The 16,164-nt window shown below is 42.3% G+C and overlaps 2 protein-coding genes across 3 annotated transcripts in view; both read left to right on the top strand.

Annotated features, from left to right (window-relative positions):
• Window positions 1–9,605, top strand: part of RRP15 (ribosomal RNA processing 15 homolog) — a 29,575-nt gene extending 19,970 nt beyond the window's left edge. Inside the window, exon 5 of the mRNA XM_039697919.1 lies at window positions 552–9,605. Within this exon, the coding sequence (XP_039553853.1) occupies window positions 552–704 (153 nt within the window). The 3' untranslated portion in view covers window positions 705–9,605. The remainder of the gene's footprint in view (window positions 1–551) is intronic.
• Window positions 9,606–13,481: 3,876 nt separating this feature from the next.
• The window catches only part of TGFB2 (transforming growth factor beta 2), a 61,200-nt gene continuing 58,517 nt past the window's right edge, over window positions 13,482–16,164 (top strand). For both annotated transcript variants that reach the window (XR_005626395.1, XM_039697979.1), the window contains exon 1: window positions 13,482–14,275. Coding sequence is in view for 1 of the 2 variants with exons in the window: in XM_039697979.1 (XP_039553913.1) it covers window positions 13,933–14,275 (343 nt within the window). In the remaining variant the exon portion in view is untranslated. The remainder of the gene's footprint in view (window positions 14,276–16,164) is intronic.

Consider the following 16,164-nt stretch of genomic DNA (forward strand, 5'->3'; position numbering starts at 1 on the left):
TGCTAAGAGTAGATCAGCTTTGTTTCTTTTAGAGGCAGTTTTGTACCATATGACAAGCCCAGGTAGTGAGGTAATAATTCACATAAAGGGGATTTGGTTCATGTATCACTGATTATGTTAAATATTAAATTTGTGGGGGGAGGGGGGTTAAGCTTTTATTAAATCCATATTTGTGTTTTAGAAATGTGCCAAGAAGTGTTCTAATGAAGCAGTACCTGGGGGTTAATAAATGATATCATGAATCTATTCTGATTGCCAAGAAAGATTTTAATAAAGGAAGCCATACCCAGGGTTGACTGTTTCATCCATGAGGAATAATTGTTTTGTTTCCATATTTCTTTTATTGGTTTGTTTAAAACAAGTTTGCATTTTAGCATCAAGTCATTTTTGGTTGTTCTGCATGTTTCTGTACCATTTGCACAAAGACCTGGCCCTCCGTCTGCTGATTGTAGGAGGTGTTATTTTGATTGCATGGAGACCTTGCATCTTCTACTGTCTTTCACATTTATCTTGTTTCTCTGTTCTTTCTTCTCTGCCCCTCAAACATTCAGGGTGAAGCGAAGTCTGAAGAGGGGCCAGAATGGAATATACTGCGTGATGACTTCATGATGGGAGCATCTATGAAGGACTGGGACAAGGAAAGCGACGGAGGGGGCAACAGTGAAGAAGGAGGTGGTCTGAAGCAAGAAGATGACAGTGACTGAATGAAACTGAAAGCCATTCAGGATAATGTTTTATCTTCTTAAGTTTGTTTGGATAAAAAGTCAGCATTCTATGAATGTACAACACTTGGAGGATACCTCTTTTAAAAAAGTAAAAAAAAAGACACAGCCTTGGAGTGTTTTCTCCTCCATGTCAAACTTTTATTTAATATAGCTCCATTTGCTATACTGAAATCCTAAAATATTTTCCAAAACAAGTATAATTTTCAACATATTTCCAAAACATTTTGTACAGTCAAAATAGTGGCACTTGCCCAATGAAAGATAGATTTTGCCAAGGTCATTAAAAGTTTACACATTAGTCATGGCAGTTGATGTATTAGTGTGCCTGCATTTCCAAATCACTGCTACACTTTGAAAAGTTGTTGCAATTTGCAATAGAAATGGCTTACAATAAACACAGAAATGCCATCACCTTGTAAAGTTATCGGACTCCTATAGAGTCTTTACTACTTTGGACAGAAAACGTTCTGTAGATAATAAAGGAAAGTAACTGTTGATGTGATAGTTCTGGTCTTGGAGCATTAGTTTGATAGGAGACAACTCTGGAAACAGAATTGTAAAGACAGAGACTTGACTCTACTGATAGGGTTTAGTATTTATGTGTGTGTATATATATATGGTTTTTCCATTGCGAGTCTGAGATTTCTGGTAGGAAAGGACAGTCATTGCTATTGATTTCATTGAGGAGGGAGATCTTTTCTAACAATACCACAGAAAACATTGCTTCATTTGCAGTTGTGGTGTTCTGGCCTTTTTGAATGAGGAGCCAGAGCTTTGAAATTGATCCTGTGGGTTTAGTCAGCTCTAATGCTAATTCCTCAAGTGTGCAACGGGTCAAACCAAAGCCCTTCCTCTTAGTGTGGGCTATAACAGTAACAAATTTGCAAGTCATCTGTCAGGATAACACAATTGCCTTTCTTTAAGCTGCAGCAATTTCTCCTCAGTAGTTGTTGGTTGCAGAGGTGCAGAAGCTAACACAATAATAATATATTTTATGTAAGCATATGCAGAAGGAATTGTGTGGTGATAAGGGTGTTCTAAATGAGTCTGAGGTTGAATTCTGCTTCCTTTGCTGTTCCAGACTGACTGTCTGATGCCGTGTCATTTGTTTAACTTTGCTATCACATTTCCCCATTTGCTACATGAAGAAAAAGCCTTGGGGCCCATTAATTGATAGTTAAAATAGATGGTACTGTTCCATCCATTTCTACAGATGCCTTACAGACATCTGCCTTTCTTTGTACCTGCTTATAGGCAAGATAGGATTAGGAGCAACTTCGAAATTTTCAGTCTTCAGCATGGAAATGTGCAGTAGGATTTAGATTTTCATAACAAAGGCATTGTTTGAACTTTTTGTACCCACAGTTTTTATCCTGCAGTACACACAATGGCAGAGAAACCCATACCAACAACTGGCAATCATTGTCTTATCCCTAGCCTATTCATCTGGTATATATTGTAGATTAATCCTTCCAGGAGAACTCCAAGCTAACAGCAGAAATGTTTCGATTTTCAAGCTGTTTTGAGTGTTAAACATATCAGATATCTGAGGAGACATTTGTTTGTGGCCTGATATTTATTATCACAAATGAAGGCATACACCCAAAATACCAAGTGGCAAAACCACAGAAGTTTGACATATAGTTATCCCAGCTTCTGAAGGCTCGACATCTGTACAGCTGTGCAGTGAGTGCCATCTCATTAGTGCAGTGCAGAAATGTACTGCAGTGGGGCTTGAGTCCATGAAGCAGCGTAATGTTCTAACCTGACACTGCTCTCTCTCTGCAGAGTTCAGCTGCTTTCTGTGGAAAAATTACATCAGCACCCTTAAATCTACAGTTGTTCTCTAGTTTCATATCAGCAGTTTCTTTCCATAATCTGGAAACTTTTCCAGAAACTTCTGGAAAATAATGTTAAGTTTTTCGTAGGACCTGTGACATCCTGAGGTGATTACTCAAAATTTCAGAATGCTTTCCAAGTACTTTTAGAATACTTGGGTGTTTGTGTGTTTTTGGAGTAACGTTTTGATTAAAGCACTGAAGTGAATCTTGTGTGTTTAAGAAAAATGTGGAATCTATCAATATTGCTAAAGGTATTTTGAGCTTCCATTTCATTTAGAGTGCATAGCCTATATGGGCAGAGCATTTCTTGCCTTCTAAGAAGCTTAGTACTTATATTTTTCTGTACATTGAGTAGTTATTTAAATTTTATACTGTACCTTGTCTTTGCCTTGTCCTTTTTTTGTGCCATATGCCGAGAAGCTCCAAGAGTTGCAAAAATTGCTAACTACATATTTTGATTTTAGGCTGCTTTATGTCACAAGTTCTGTTTTTGTTGACTAGAAGTTCAAAAGATCTTCTTTGGCCCAGGCACCTTCCAGTCTCTTCTCTGGGCTGCCCTATCCCCTTTTTCAGTAATGTTCTTCCTCTTCGACAGCTACCAAGAACAACCTTCAGCAGCTTTTCCCAGCAGAGTGCTCACTCTGTTTTTCCTGCTCCCATGAATATCTCTGCTCAAGCAAAGCTGTGCTGCTGCCTTTCATTCCAGAGAGCATGAATCATCTCAACTTTGTATGTTTCTGCACCTATCTATATAAAGCCAATAAGGATGGGGTGGTTCCAGTTTTGTTAGGCTTCAAGCCAACTCCAGTGTATGTAAAGTTTAATATTCTATGGATTGCACGCAAAGCAGGAGTTTTGTTTAATAAGAGAAGGCACAGGGTCAGCTCTTCCCCATGTCTCTTGTCCCTTGGTCTAATTTCTCTTCACATTAATTGTGCTTTTTTTTAGCAAGGAAAGCATGAGCTGGCCTATGGAAAAAAAATAACTGTCTTGTCCCTGCTTTTCTTCAGGCTCCTGGTAGGGAAACACTTTGGGAGTGGTGATGAAATATCCTTGTTGTGCCTGATGCCACTGTACCATAGCACCTATGCTGAAACCTGGAGGGTAGAGCTCCCACTTCTGCACCTGTGAGGCAGGTTCTCCTGGGTTCACAAGCTGAGCAGGACAGAAGAGCTGGAAGCTGCTTCCTAGTGAAATAGGGCTTTTTTGTCTGATTTGATTTAAAGAGAAACATTAATTGTGTGGAGGCCATAAAAGTTTTTTGACTATCTCATGCTTCCAGAAGAAGGTGGTCTGTAGAGCTGCATCTGTTCAGAGCTGGCTCAGTAGCTGTCTCCAGGGAGGAAGGCAGAAGTCATCTGGCACAAAACACTCTGCACAACTGAAAATGACAAGCTTCTCATTCTTATGAAATGAATCCTGGCACAGTTAATATACACACAGAGCAGTCATCAGTGTTGTTCTCTTCCAATCCCTGCAAATTGCTCAATGATTTCTTCAAGACTTGCTGAGGTAAGGAGTGAGAGGGCCAGGAGGAGGCTTGAGGTAGTGGAGGCTCAGGATCATATTACACAGATTGGGTCCTTGTGCTAAATAAGATGTTAAGCTCAGGAGTCAAAGACCTCAGACACTGGAGACTGAAGAAGTATCTTGATTAACAGATGGTGGAAGACTACATTTCTTTTACTGTGGTTCTAAAGCAGTGACTTCTAACCTCTTGCAGCACGCAAACCTCCAGTGTTTCACCTCTGTAAGTGATCTAGCAGATAAGGGCTTTTTCTTAACTGTTCTTCTTCAGATTTTTAGCAATGGTTGATCCTTCTTAGACAAAGCATTGTTTTCAAATGCATCTTTTCAATTGCATTTCTGTCCTAAGGGACATGTTAAAAATGAAACTCCAGTCAAACTGTATACCTTCAACATGAAAGATCCTTGTGTTTGTATAATGCTCTATCCCTTGAAATTACTTAATTTTGATTAAATCCATGTGTTTACCCTGTTGGATACAAAATTGTTGAATTAATTAGGGTACTTTCATCAAGCTGTGGGATGAGCACAAGCAGTTTCCAAGAGGCACTTTGGAAGGTTATTTTAGGAATACTCATGAAAAGCATTATTTCTTCACAATGCCACAGTTGGTTCAATAGCCCATTCTCTCATGACACTGCATGAACTTTTGGAGCATCATTTTACATTTTCTTAGTGTTTCTTCACTCTGTTTTCAGTAAATGTGGTGGGGTTAATTGTGAACTGCTAACCAGGATCAGACTTGCATTAAGGTTTTCCACTAGGATTTCTTACATACATAGTGTTCTCAGAAGCAGCTGAAAAAATGAATACAAACAGTTCACCTACAAGATGAGCTGATTACATTTCTTACCAGAAACTTCATGCCATAATTAAGAAATGGTTAAATATAGAACCTGCTGATGTTATGTTAATAGTCTTTAAGTTGTGTTGTAGGCATGTATGATCATAAGTAGAAGGTAACAGTGGATTATTTGCCATAATTTTAAAATCTGAAGTACTTAAAGATTCAACTAGCCACTTACGAGCCCATTATAAAGTGTATTATGAGTATCATTGTGGAGATTGTGACTTAAGACCCATGGGTATTCAAGCACTCTTGCTTTAAACTTTGCTTTTCTGTCCTGATAAAGGAGGACATTCTCATCTTGTTCAGAACAGAAAAGCTTGAAAGTGTTGTTTGATTCAAGCAACAAGATAGTGACAAGCTTTCCTGATTATGTGGATTTTGTATTGACTTTCAGGTTGAGTACAGTTTATCTCGAGGATTTTCTTTGGTTTTTAAGTGATCCATAAATTGCAAGTTTTGTGGGCAGTTAAGCAGCCTTTAACTTAGGTTACCGTATGTCCAGGGACCAGAGCTGGCCTGTGTCCATTTCAGAAAGGGTGCTTGAGGTAAGGCAGCTGAATGCCTCCACTGGAGAGCTGAGCCCCTGAGCTGTTGGTAATTGAGCCTTTGCTGTACCTGCCCATAGCACCTTCTCAGTCACACCTCACAGGGCTTGGAGGAGAAGGGCAATCGAACACACATTGTCAGTCTGCACCACGGGCTACTCTGCATCCTCTCTTAAAACCCCAATGAGTTTCAAAAGAGGTTCACATTGCACAGTAGTGCAATATTGCTGCAGTGGTGTAGTTTTCGACAAAAGGTAACAAGTGTGGTTTTGTATAGGCTGGATTTTTTAGAGGAGTGAAGTATTTGACAGTACCTGCTGAAATTTGGTATATCGTTATGATTGTCTTTAATAAGAAAAGACTTCATAAAATTCTGAAGTGTCTCTTCATGATTAATAGAAAAAGATTGGAGATTTTTCAGAATTTCAGACAAGATCCTCAATTTAAGGATGCATTACTCAGCCAAAACAATGTATTAGACCCAAGTATAAATATACTTCCAGTGGAACATTGATCAAATTGGGAGTATGATATATTGATAATCTTTCTTGTGGATTGTTTTAGAAAGGGACTGGTCAGACCTTGCAAAATGCTGAACATCTTTCTGATGTTGTAGCACTGCAACCAGCAGGTCAGACCAGGATTGCCAGTGCCACTGCTGTTCTCTCCATCTGCTATGTTTTGCCTTTTTTTTTAATTTTAATTTTTTTTTAAACTGCTGGACTGTTAAATTTTTGTGTCATGTCCTAGAATTAAAGAAGTGGAACACACCTTATGTGAAGAAGATAGACACACATTTCCCTTCTTACTTGAACTTTCTATGTCAATATTGTGCCTCGCAGACACAGACTGTTGTCTTCAATTCTCATTCACTTCAGTTGCTGCTGAAACACATTGCTGGACTGTCTGTCTCATGGTGAATTAATTGCTTTTAATTTCACCAGACTGCAGGGATGAACTTGAGGACTCAGGTCCTTCATGTGAGACACTACTGGGTCTGATGCACATTTGCAGCCAGTTTGTAGGCATTTTTACATGCTGACTTAATTGTTGATAAGGTGGATGTTCAAATGACACTGGAATTTGTGAGAGGAGGCATTTCAGCTGTCAAGTCAATATCCATGATGGGGAAGCTTAGGGACTGGTCCTTAGAGCCCAGCTAATAATTTCATTCTCGTCTAAAAGATCATTGATTCAGGAGAAGAAAATACTGAACATCTTTGCCACTCCACAGAGCTGGCCTCTTCAAGATCCAGCTCTAAAATAATCTGAATATGGATCCAAAGTACTAATACAGAAATAGATCTTTCTGTTCTAATTCTAGATGGAGTCACCAAGCTCAAACAATCTGTCTGGGAGGATGTAGTTTGATCAGCCATTCAGGAATACTGCATTCATTGATTTCAGTAGCCAGGCATAAAAAAAGGGTTTAAAAATTGTGTAAGGCTGAGAGGCAAAGACCTCTGCACTGATCTGATGAGTGCAGCATAAAAGCTTGGTACTTGGTCTGGTTTGGTTGTGGGTTTGGTTTTGTTTCATGAGGTAATAAGAAACAAGGCATTGCTTTCTGTATGCTTTCTAGGATGTTCTTGAACATGTATTGCTTAAAAACCATTAGGAAAAAAACCATTTCTGAAGCTGTGTTAGCTTATTAGAGCTTTTCATCTGTGCAGACTGCATAGGCAGCTTGTGAAGAAGTCAGGATGCCAGATGCAGAGCTTTTTGATTTTGTAGCTGCAGAATATGATTTAAATATGGCATTACCACTGGCTGGCCCATTATTAAAGTTGCTGCCAATTAATCTTGCTATACACGTAACAACAGTGCAGTCTGGGTACACATTCTAACTTGAGTTACATGGTTTTAATTTGTTGAATAAACTCCAGTGGATGCTCTGTTAGGAATCCAATATTTACAGATATTATTTGTATGTTACTTAATGAGGTATAACCCAACTCATCACCATGCAGTTCAGAAATAGAAGGCAACAGCTGTAATTCTGAGAAGGAGATTCAGGTCATGAGTTCAAACCTTGAGATTAAAGGGATGACTTTTACCCTACTGTCTTTACTTTGTCATGCTTGCTATAAGTAGATGTCAAGGCCCTCTGGTTTATGAACCACTGAGCTTATATTTCTCTGTCTTATTTTAATTATTTTTATTTTTAGTTAATGAATCTGTTCATTTGCCTCTGCTGATATTTAAGTCTTACTGACTTAAGTGGAAACAGGATTTCCTGTGGTGATTAAAACCACAGGTGCGAGGATTAAGGAAGCCTTTTCTTCAGTGGCATATAGACTAAAACTGGAATGATACATAGAAGATTAGTGTGGCATCCTCAAGGCTGACAAGCAGTTTTAGGAAAGCACGTGAGGGGATCAAACTCTGGGAGGTGTAACCATGGGGAAATTTCTCTGGCAAAGTTTTTATGAAGACTTGAATCTGAACTTATTCAAAGCTGGAAATCAGCTGTTCGAAGCAGAAACCTCTTTGCATGTAGCAGTGATGTGTGCAGCCTTTATGGGAAATGTGTATGCTTTTAGGATATGGAGTTTAGGCTATTGATGCTTCCCTAGACCCCTAATGACTGGCTGTACTCTGTGGAGACAGGGTGCAACTTTACTGGAGAGAAGCTATTTTAGGAGTTGTAAAATGTGAAGAATAACATAGCACTGAAATACAGACTAATGGTGATGTTCCTTTCTTTCCCCTTTTCTTCTTTTCCATAATAATTTTTTCCCCTTTCCTTCAGATTTTAGTCATTCTGGTGTGAGGTCCTGTCTAAAGTTCCAGTGTTGTTGTTTTGGGTTTTTTTTGGTGGTCTTTGGTAACAGTTTTTTTGAGGTTAATTGCATTCTAGGTGTCTTTTATTAAGCTGCAGTTTTAAACACAGACTATACACTGCTGTGTGGACATCACAGCTTTTTGTGTTCTTACTTGATGGTGGAAGATGATGCCATTCCATAAGTTCTCAGAGATGACACCTGAATGGCTTTTTGGATCAGATCCAGTGACTATTTGTGACTGTTTCCACTGAAATTATTAAATCTACTTGTAGAAACAAGAACTTCTTTTATGTATGTAGATATTTACGTATTAATACATAAATACACAAAAATATATTTATAAATACACAAAAATGTGTCTATAAATAAATATTAAAATAAAAGTTCTTATTCCTTTTTTATATTTGTTCTATATATATTTAAAAGAAGTTCTGACTCAAATTATCTCTTTATATATATATCAGAAGCATACCTTTGATTTGCAAGTTGACAAGTAGTTATGTATGTATATATGGGTAGCAGTCTTGCGTGTCAAACAGCATGTTCTGTAAAATAGCCTTTATCTTCTGGAACATAAGTGCTGCAGGAATGGGCTGTGATTGTGTGAAATGCAATCCTGGGCCAGTGGGGCTGCTTGTGTTAGTAAGGTCAGCAGGGTTTGCTCTCAAATTCATCCAGGCGTTACAGTGCACACTAATGAAATGTGCAGCACAGAGGTATGGACTTCACTAAGGATAATAAACAGTAAAATAAAAGGTTTTATTATAGTATATATTACAATTTTCCATTATTTGTCATCTCCTCTTTGCCTCACCTTTATTAGGTGCCACCTTGGCTCTCCAAGTTGAACCTTTATACGTGTATTTTTATAAAAAGGAGAATTCAAAAGTTTTTTTTCCCTCACACCCTGCATCAGAATGACTGAGATTCTACACAACCACAGTTATGGCTGCAGATTTCTGTGCGTGCCACAAAGAATTAATTGTGCAATCATCCTACACTCGTCATCAGTGTGAGCATTTACAGAAGTCACCTCTTAACTTTTAAAAGTTATTCCTCTTCCAACAATGTTCCTTAGTTTATGAAATGTGACCAGCCCCCTTACTTAATGGCCTGGTCGTCAGCAGTTTTAGAAAGATTATTGCCTTTGTATTTTGCACAGCGCATTTGCGTGTAACCAAAACAATCTAAAAAGAAACCACAAATTGTAAAATTCTGACCACGTAATTTTTAACTTAATAGGAAACATGAAACCTTTACATTTAGTGAAGTAACTTTCCAGGTGTCCCTGTTTTTCTAATAAACAGTCAGTGTTTATTAAAAAAAAAAAATGTAAAAAAGACAGTATTGTGTTGAATTAAAAGCGCCAAAACAGATAAGTTCTGTTCTTTCCCCATATGCACACCTAAGGTCCCATTCCCACTTTTTTACTTACAAAGCTTTCACTGACAGTAGCTCCATAGGACAAGGTCATTTCATAGAAGCACAGGGAAGAGATAAATGTAAGCTGAGTTAACCTTCAGTGTCTGATAATCCCAGCAACTTTTGAAACTAACAGGCAGTCATCAGTAAAAGCTGTTGTGGAATTAATAAAAACTAAAAAGCTTTGCATGATAAAATACAAAGCCATACTTGGGATAATAGTAATGAAAATTAACAGTAGAATGTAGAAGTAGAATTACCTCTGTAAAAGGTCATGTTACAGTTGAATTCTGTGACATAAGACTTTATCCAGCTTTGTTGAGTGCCTGAAGTTTGGTTCTGCCATTTCTGACAATTTTTTGTTGCCTCTTCTGTGTGTTCCTCACTTTAGCAAGGTAAAAAATGACACCTGTTTGAGTCTAGTTTGCAGGATTCTGTGGCAAAAAAAGGCCTCCTTAAATGTGCAAGGGGGAGATTTTAGAACTAAGACCAGATCTATCATGATGTATATGTTCCAGGTATTTTCCATTTAGATTACATAATGGAAATTCAATGTTTATGCATGTGGATGTGTATTTGAATGATTTGGCTAGCAGGTAGGTGTCCCTGGAGCAAACTGGAGTAGCTCAGGCATGTGGGGTGGGCTTCTGCAGCTGCTAGGGGTTTAGCCCAAGTGGCCAGGGCTTTTGGAATGGAGTATGCATGCCCAGGAAGTTGTGCATGGCAAAAACATCACCATGGTGATGCTGGGAAGTTTTAGGGAATCCAGCCTTGCTGCACTCATAAGGCAAAATGGAAACATGTACCTGGGTAAGCCTGACACCCTATGTCACACTAAAAGGGTCAGAAGAGAAGCAAAGGGTTTTTCTCAGATGAGAACAAACCCAAGATTTATCTTAATTATGTTCTTTTCCATTTTGCCTAGATGGTCTAAAAGACACCGAGGAATCATTGCCAAATCAGAAGGAATCTCAGCAACTTTTAAAATCTTGTTCGACTGGTTTGCTGTCAGCCTGGCTGGATCTCTGACAGGATCTCTGACAGTTTACAAGGAGGGCTTCCCTGGAGCTTGGACCCCCTGCAGCTCCATGGGCAGTGTGGCTGGCTGGGCACTGAAGACATGGGGTGGATGGCCTCCAGTAGGGCATCCCTAAGGCTTCAAGGTTTTTGAAAGACACTGGAATGTTTGGGGTTTTGGGTTTTTTTCCCCACCAATAATAAACTTTCAAGGATCAAAGCACTTTGTAATCTGGCAGGTTTTGTCTGCAGAGGGATCCTGAGAGATGGAGGTGAGTTCCCTGCCTGAGGATGTTGTCCAGCACTGTCCCAATCACTGCTTTGAAGGCCTCGAGGTGAGTGGCATGCAGAGCCAAGTGTTACAGGGCTGCAGTTGCTGTATGAAGGAACGCCTTCATGGTTTCAGCTATAGCTTTTGGAGGAAATAATTTAATAACCCTTTTCTTTAGAAATATTTGCAGTTGAGGTACCTCGTGTAACAGAGCTGATTCCTCAGCTGTCTAGCAGCGGAGCTGTGAGATGTAACAGCTCGAGGAACTTGGTTTTGTACAGGTGTGCTGCAGAAGTAAAACCAGCTGAGTCTACATGTTGAGCTTGCTTGTTTATTTGAGTAATTTTGGAAACGTTGCCATTCCTGACACTGCAGCTGTGTTTTTGAGGTCAGTAGGAGCAGGACATGGACATGTACAGCAGTAAAAGAGTGATGTTGTGGCAGAGAGGTTTAATCTAGCCTTGCAGGAATGCATGGATTTGAGTGGAAAGTACTATTAACTCTTGCATCATGAGGATGCAATCCTAGTTGCACGTAGGGCTGTACGTACCCACATGCTGGTAAAGAATGAAGTTTACTTTTAGAGTCTCTGTGTGTACACATACCTGTCAAAAATATATTTTCATAGGTCCTCCATCTCTCAGAGAATGTCATCGTCACTGGTACCCACAGCAGTCCAAGGTTAGCTGGCTGTGTTGGCACAAGGTTCCCCTGCAGCAGAGCCCTGCCAAGGCAAACAGCATGTAGCAGCTCCGTGCTGCTGGGTGCCTCCATCACCCCTGCACACAGCCACAGCTGCTCACAGGAAGCACTTTTCCTCACTGGGAAGGGAAAACTTGCATTTAATTTGGGGACTGGCATTCTCCAGCTTTGGAAAACATTTCAAAATTTTGCAGAAAGAAGATTGTTCCTGAGGTGTGGTCAGCTGGAGGAAGCCTTAGGTGGTGTTTGGCTAGTTTGCGTCTTATGATTCTGGGTGTGCTTCCAGGTCCCAGTCATGCTACCTCCTTTTTCCTGTGTGTGCTTACCCATAATACCACTGGCAATAACTGAGCTGTTCTTGGGAACACCTATGGCCCTTTAAGTACCTTTTGTACACCTTTCTTCATCTCTGAAAATAGAGGTTCTTCAAAAACAGCTTTGCCCCACTTAGGATGATATTGAAAAGTTCTGGCAAGTAAAACCTGTGATAACTTAATTCAGAAGGGAATGTAAAGGTAAAATGGGTGAGAGTAAAGAAAAAGGCTACTTGATCACTTTTTAAAGTTAATGTACAATGGTGATAAATGAACTGTAAAGGAAAAGCTTTATGGCATAAAGTTGAGGGATCCCTAGTAGACTGTGGAGTGATTTCCCTGGGGCACAGTAGGATATGGATGGAGGCTGTGATATTTGTTGGGCAAAAGAGCAGCAGAAAAATTGAATTACAGGCATAGCCAGAGCATTTGGGGCTTGAGAGTTTCTGTCAAGTACAGATGAGGATGTATTTGCACACTTCTGACAGGAAACCTCGGCGAAGGAGCAAATCCTCCTCATCTGTCGTCTCTCCCTCCTTGGCCGGTAGTACCGATTACCAAGGTATCCGGGGAACAACGAGAAGTGCCCAAAATATACTTGGAAGTGAAAGTGAGGGGCAGTGCCGAGGAGCGTTCTGTGACGGGAGCGGGCAGAGCTGCCCCGCAACCTTGAACAGGAACGCGTCTGAGCGGTGTCCAAGAGGCGTGCTATTCTTCCTCTAACGCCAGAGTGCTATTTGGCCCAATTACTTTAATAATAGGTGCAAGAAGCACAAAAGCCTTTATTTAAAAAAAGAAGTAAAATAAAAGCCTGCAGGACTTGCTCTTTCTTCTCGACTCCCGGCTGCCTCGCCTCTCCTTGCCCCGGGCTGAGGCACCTCGGCAGCTGCCGGGCTGCGGCGAGTCCCTCCCGGGTGGTGCGGAGGGGAATAAATAGCCGGGCGGCGGCGCGGAGCCCTCCGCTCCCGCAGCCCCTCCACGTCACTTCGCAGCGAGCCGAGCACGTGGGGCGGGGAGATCGTATAAATCTCCCTCTCCCAGCGCGGTCGTGATGTTATCTGCTGGCACTCGTCCCTTCCGCGCAGGGAGAGCCGAGCGGCCGGGGGCAGCAGGCGGGGGGCGCCGGGCGGAGCGCTAGAGCCGCCGGGGACGGGGCCAGCCCCGCGGGGGAGGCCGGCGGGCGGGGAGAGAGGCGCTGCGCTGCGGCCAGCCCCGGGCGGCCGGCTCCGCGCCTGAGACCCGCGGGAGGCTGCCGGGGCGCGGCGGCGCAGCCTCGCTGACTGCGGCGCGGGGTTGGCGTTTCGGAAGGAGGAGGAAGAGGAGGGAGCTGGGAAGAGCTGTGCGGCGCGTAGCGGCCCGGGCGGGGTTGGGTCGGTGCATGCGGCGCGGGGCGCACGCAGCAGCCTGCGGGACGCGGCCGGACGAGAGATCGCCGCTCGCCGCGGGCGCCGGGCGCTGCCGCGGGGCCGGAGCNCCCCCACCCCCCCCCCCTCCCCCCTTCAGATTTTTGTTTTACAGCGCGCTGAGAGCAGCCTCTCTGCCATTTACTTGATTTGCAAGTTTGTTTGCAAGTGTCTATTTTTCTTCCTCTTTTTTTTCTGTCCGGCTCCTTCCACTCCCGAATTTTTATCTAATTGTAGCAACTTGCTTTTTCTTTTTCTTTTTTTTTTTTATATTATTATTATTGCTGGGTGTTTTTTTTCACTAGCGCCTCCCGTGCGTTATCCGATTGCGAGCCACCCTCGCAGCCAGGTTTTTAAGAGCATTTTGTCTGCCGATCCCCCCTTTGTTTGCACAGATCCCCCTTCTTTTTTTTAATTTTTTTTTCTTGTTGTCGTCCGTTGTTAAAGTCACTTTTTTTTTTGTTTTGTTTGTTTGTTTGGGTTTTTCTGGTTTTTTGTTGCGGGGAGGCGCTGTATTTAAACACTTAAAATGCACTGCTATCTCCTGAGCGTGCTCCTCACCGTGGATCTGGCCACCGTGGCTCTCAGCCTGTCTACCTGCAGCACCCTCGACATGGATCAGTTTATGCGCAAGAGGATCGAGGCAATCCGAGGGCAGATCTTGAGCAAACTGAAGCTCACCAGCCCCCCGGACGAGTACCCCGAGCCCGAGGAGGTGCCCCCCGAGGTCATCTCCATCTACAACAGCACAAGGGACCTGCTGCAGGAAAAAGCCAACCACAGAGCCGCCACTTGCGAGAGGGAGAGGAGCGACGAGGAGTATTATGCCAAAGAAGTTTACAAAATAGACATGCAGCCTTTTTACCCCGAAAGTAAGTCCTCTGTGTTTGTGCATGTGTGCGTAGTTTCGCCCCCGAGGCTTAGCGGTGCTCAGCCCCTTTAAATAGGACCCCCGGGCATCGTACTCTGCCTTCTTTGCTCGGCTCGCTTGTCTTCCTCAGCATCGTTTAGGTGGAGGCTTCTAGAGATTAATTTAGGTGACGGGGTATACATGACTGGGTGGGTATGTTGTGGGGAATCACCTGTTGCCCCAGACTCGCGAGGTTTCCAGACCCCTCTGAAGTCACCCAGGGATTCCTGAGGGTGCCTCTGCTGCCACCACCACGTACCTGAGCAGAGCTCCCCCTTCCCGGGATCCCACTCCCTCCCCAGCACCGAGTGTAGCTCCCCGGCAGCCCCGTGTACAGCCCCGTGTACAGCCAACATCTTTCCACTGCTCTTGTTTCCCTTGGAGTGTCTGGAACGGGCAGGTTTCCATCTCTCCATAACTGAAAAGAAAAGGAGGTCTTTAAAAAAAAAAAAAGTTGCCAGCTCGTCTTGTCTGTGTCCCTTTAGAACATTGTCCCTCAGACTGCTGTTCGCATAGGTGCTCAGAAAGGACAGAGACGGCCTCCCTCCTCTTCCCACTTCAACTAGCCGCCCCTTTTGGTTCGTGGGCACTTTTCATTTCAGATACAGAAAAACTTTTCCCTTTTGGGTAGCCTCAGTTCTTGGAACCTGCCTCAGCCCATCTACCTTTTGGTGTTTTTAACAACCTTCTGGTGATCCATGCCACGTTTTGCACAAAAAGAAAAAAAAAAAAAAAAAAAAAGAAAAAAAAAGGTACAAATGCTCTGTGCTTACCAAATCCACTTACAGTGATTAATAATCATAATGACATGCCTTTTTATTTTGGTAGTGAAGCTTAAGTGCATAGAAAAAAAAGAAAAAGTACCGCACTGCCTTAAAAGAATGTAGATCATCATCATACCGAAGAAAGTGAAATACCAGAAGCAGAAAATAACTTCACTGTTCACATAACCAAACCCTAGTCCCTAGTCATTTCATTTAGCTTGCTTCCCTCCCCCACCACTTGATGCCCTATATACTTGCTGTCTGTTTCTCAAAAGCACATAGCTCTTGGTTAAATAGATAATTCAGCCATCTCAGTAACTTTATCCTAGAGTTTCTAGTTGCATTTTCCCCTTATTTATTTTTAGTTTAGCAAGTTGTGGCTTTGGGGCTTGCTCTGTCTTGCATGGGATAGTCCTAGGATGCCAGCCAAGGTATCTGAGCCCCACGCTCTGTGCAGCTGCCTCCCTTTCTTCCTTTAGTCTTAAATGACAACATCAGGTACAGGACATCCTGGCAGTCAGAGCCATTTTATTATTGTAATTATGGCACCATCCTTAATAGCCGTGATAAATACACTCCACCCTTGTTACCCTTGGGGAAGAAATACTTTATTTTTAAAAAAAAACACCGCATATTTGGAGCCAAGTGGGTATGAGCAGAGCAGTTCAGTATAATTCATAGCCATAGCAAGAACACAGAAGTCGTGCTTGTTTTCCACGTTGATGTACTGTATTATTTTGCTGGTGGTTTTGGTAGAAGTCAGCACTTCCTTTTGAGACCTATTAGATCTTACCCAGAGGAGAGAAGCAACTGTGGGCAAAGGTTGGGAAGACCTATAGCAGTGCCTTGGCTTGGGGAGTTGGCCCTATAGCAGAGAGTCTTTGAGAACTGTAAAGTGCATCTATCCCGAGCACATCTGTCCTCTCTCCTTGCTTCAGCAAACTGCAGAGAACCAATAGTCCAAAATGCAGCTGCATGCTTCCCAAAAAATTAAAATATCTGTGGTGTGTGACTTGGATGGTACTGACAAAAGAGGATCTATTTTTAAAACGTTGTCAGGGGCCAGATTTGGTCTGAAGTATCGATA

The sequence above is a fragment of the Passer montanus genome, unplaced genomic scaffold (genome assembly GCF_014805655.1).
Source record: "Passer montanus isolate IOZ18808 unplaced genomic scaffold, ASM1480565v1 scaffold12, whole genome shotgun sequence".
NCBI lineage: Eukaryota > Metazoa > Chordata > Aves > Passeriformes > Passeridae > Passer > Passer montanus.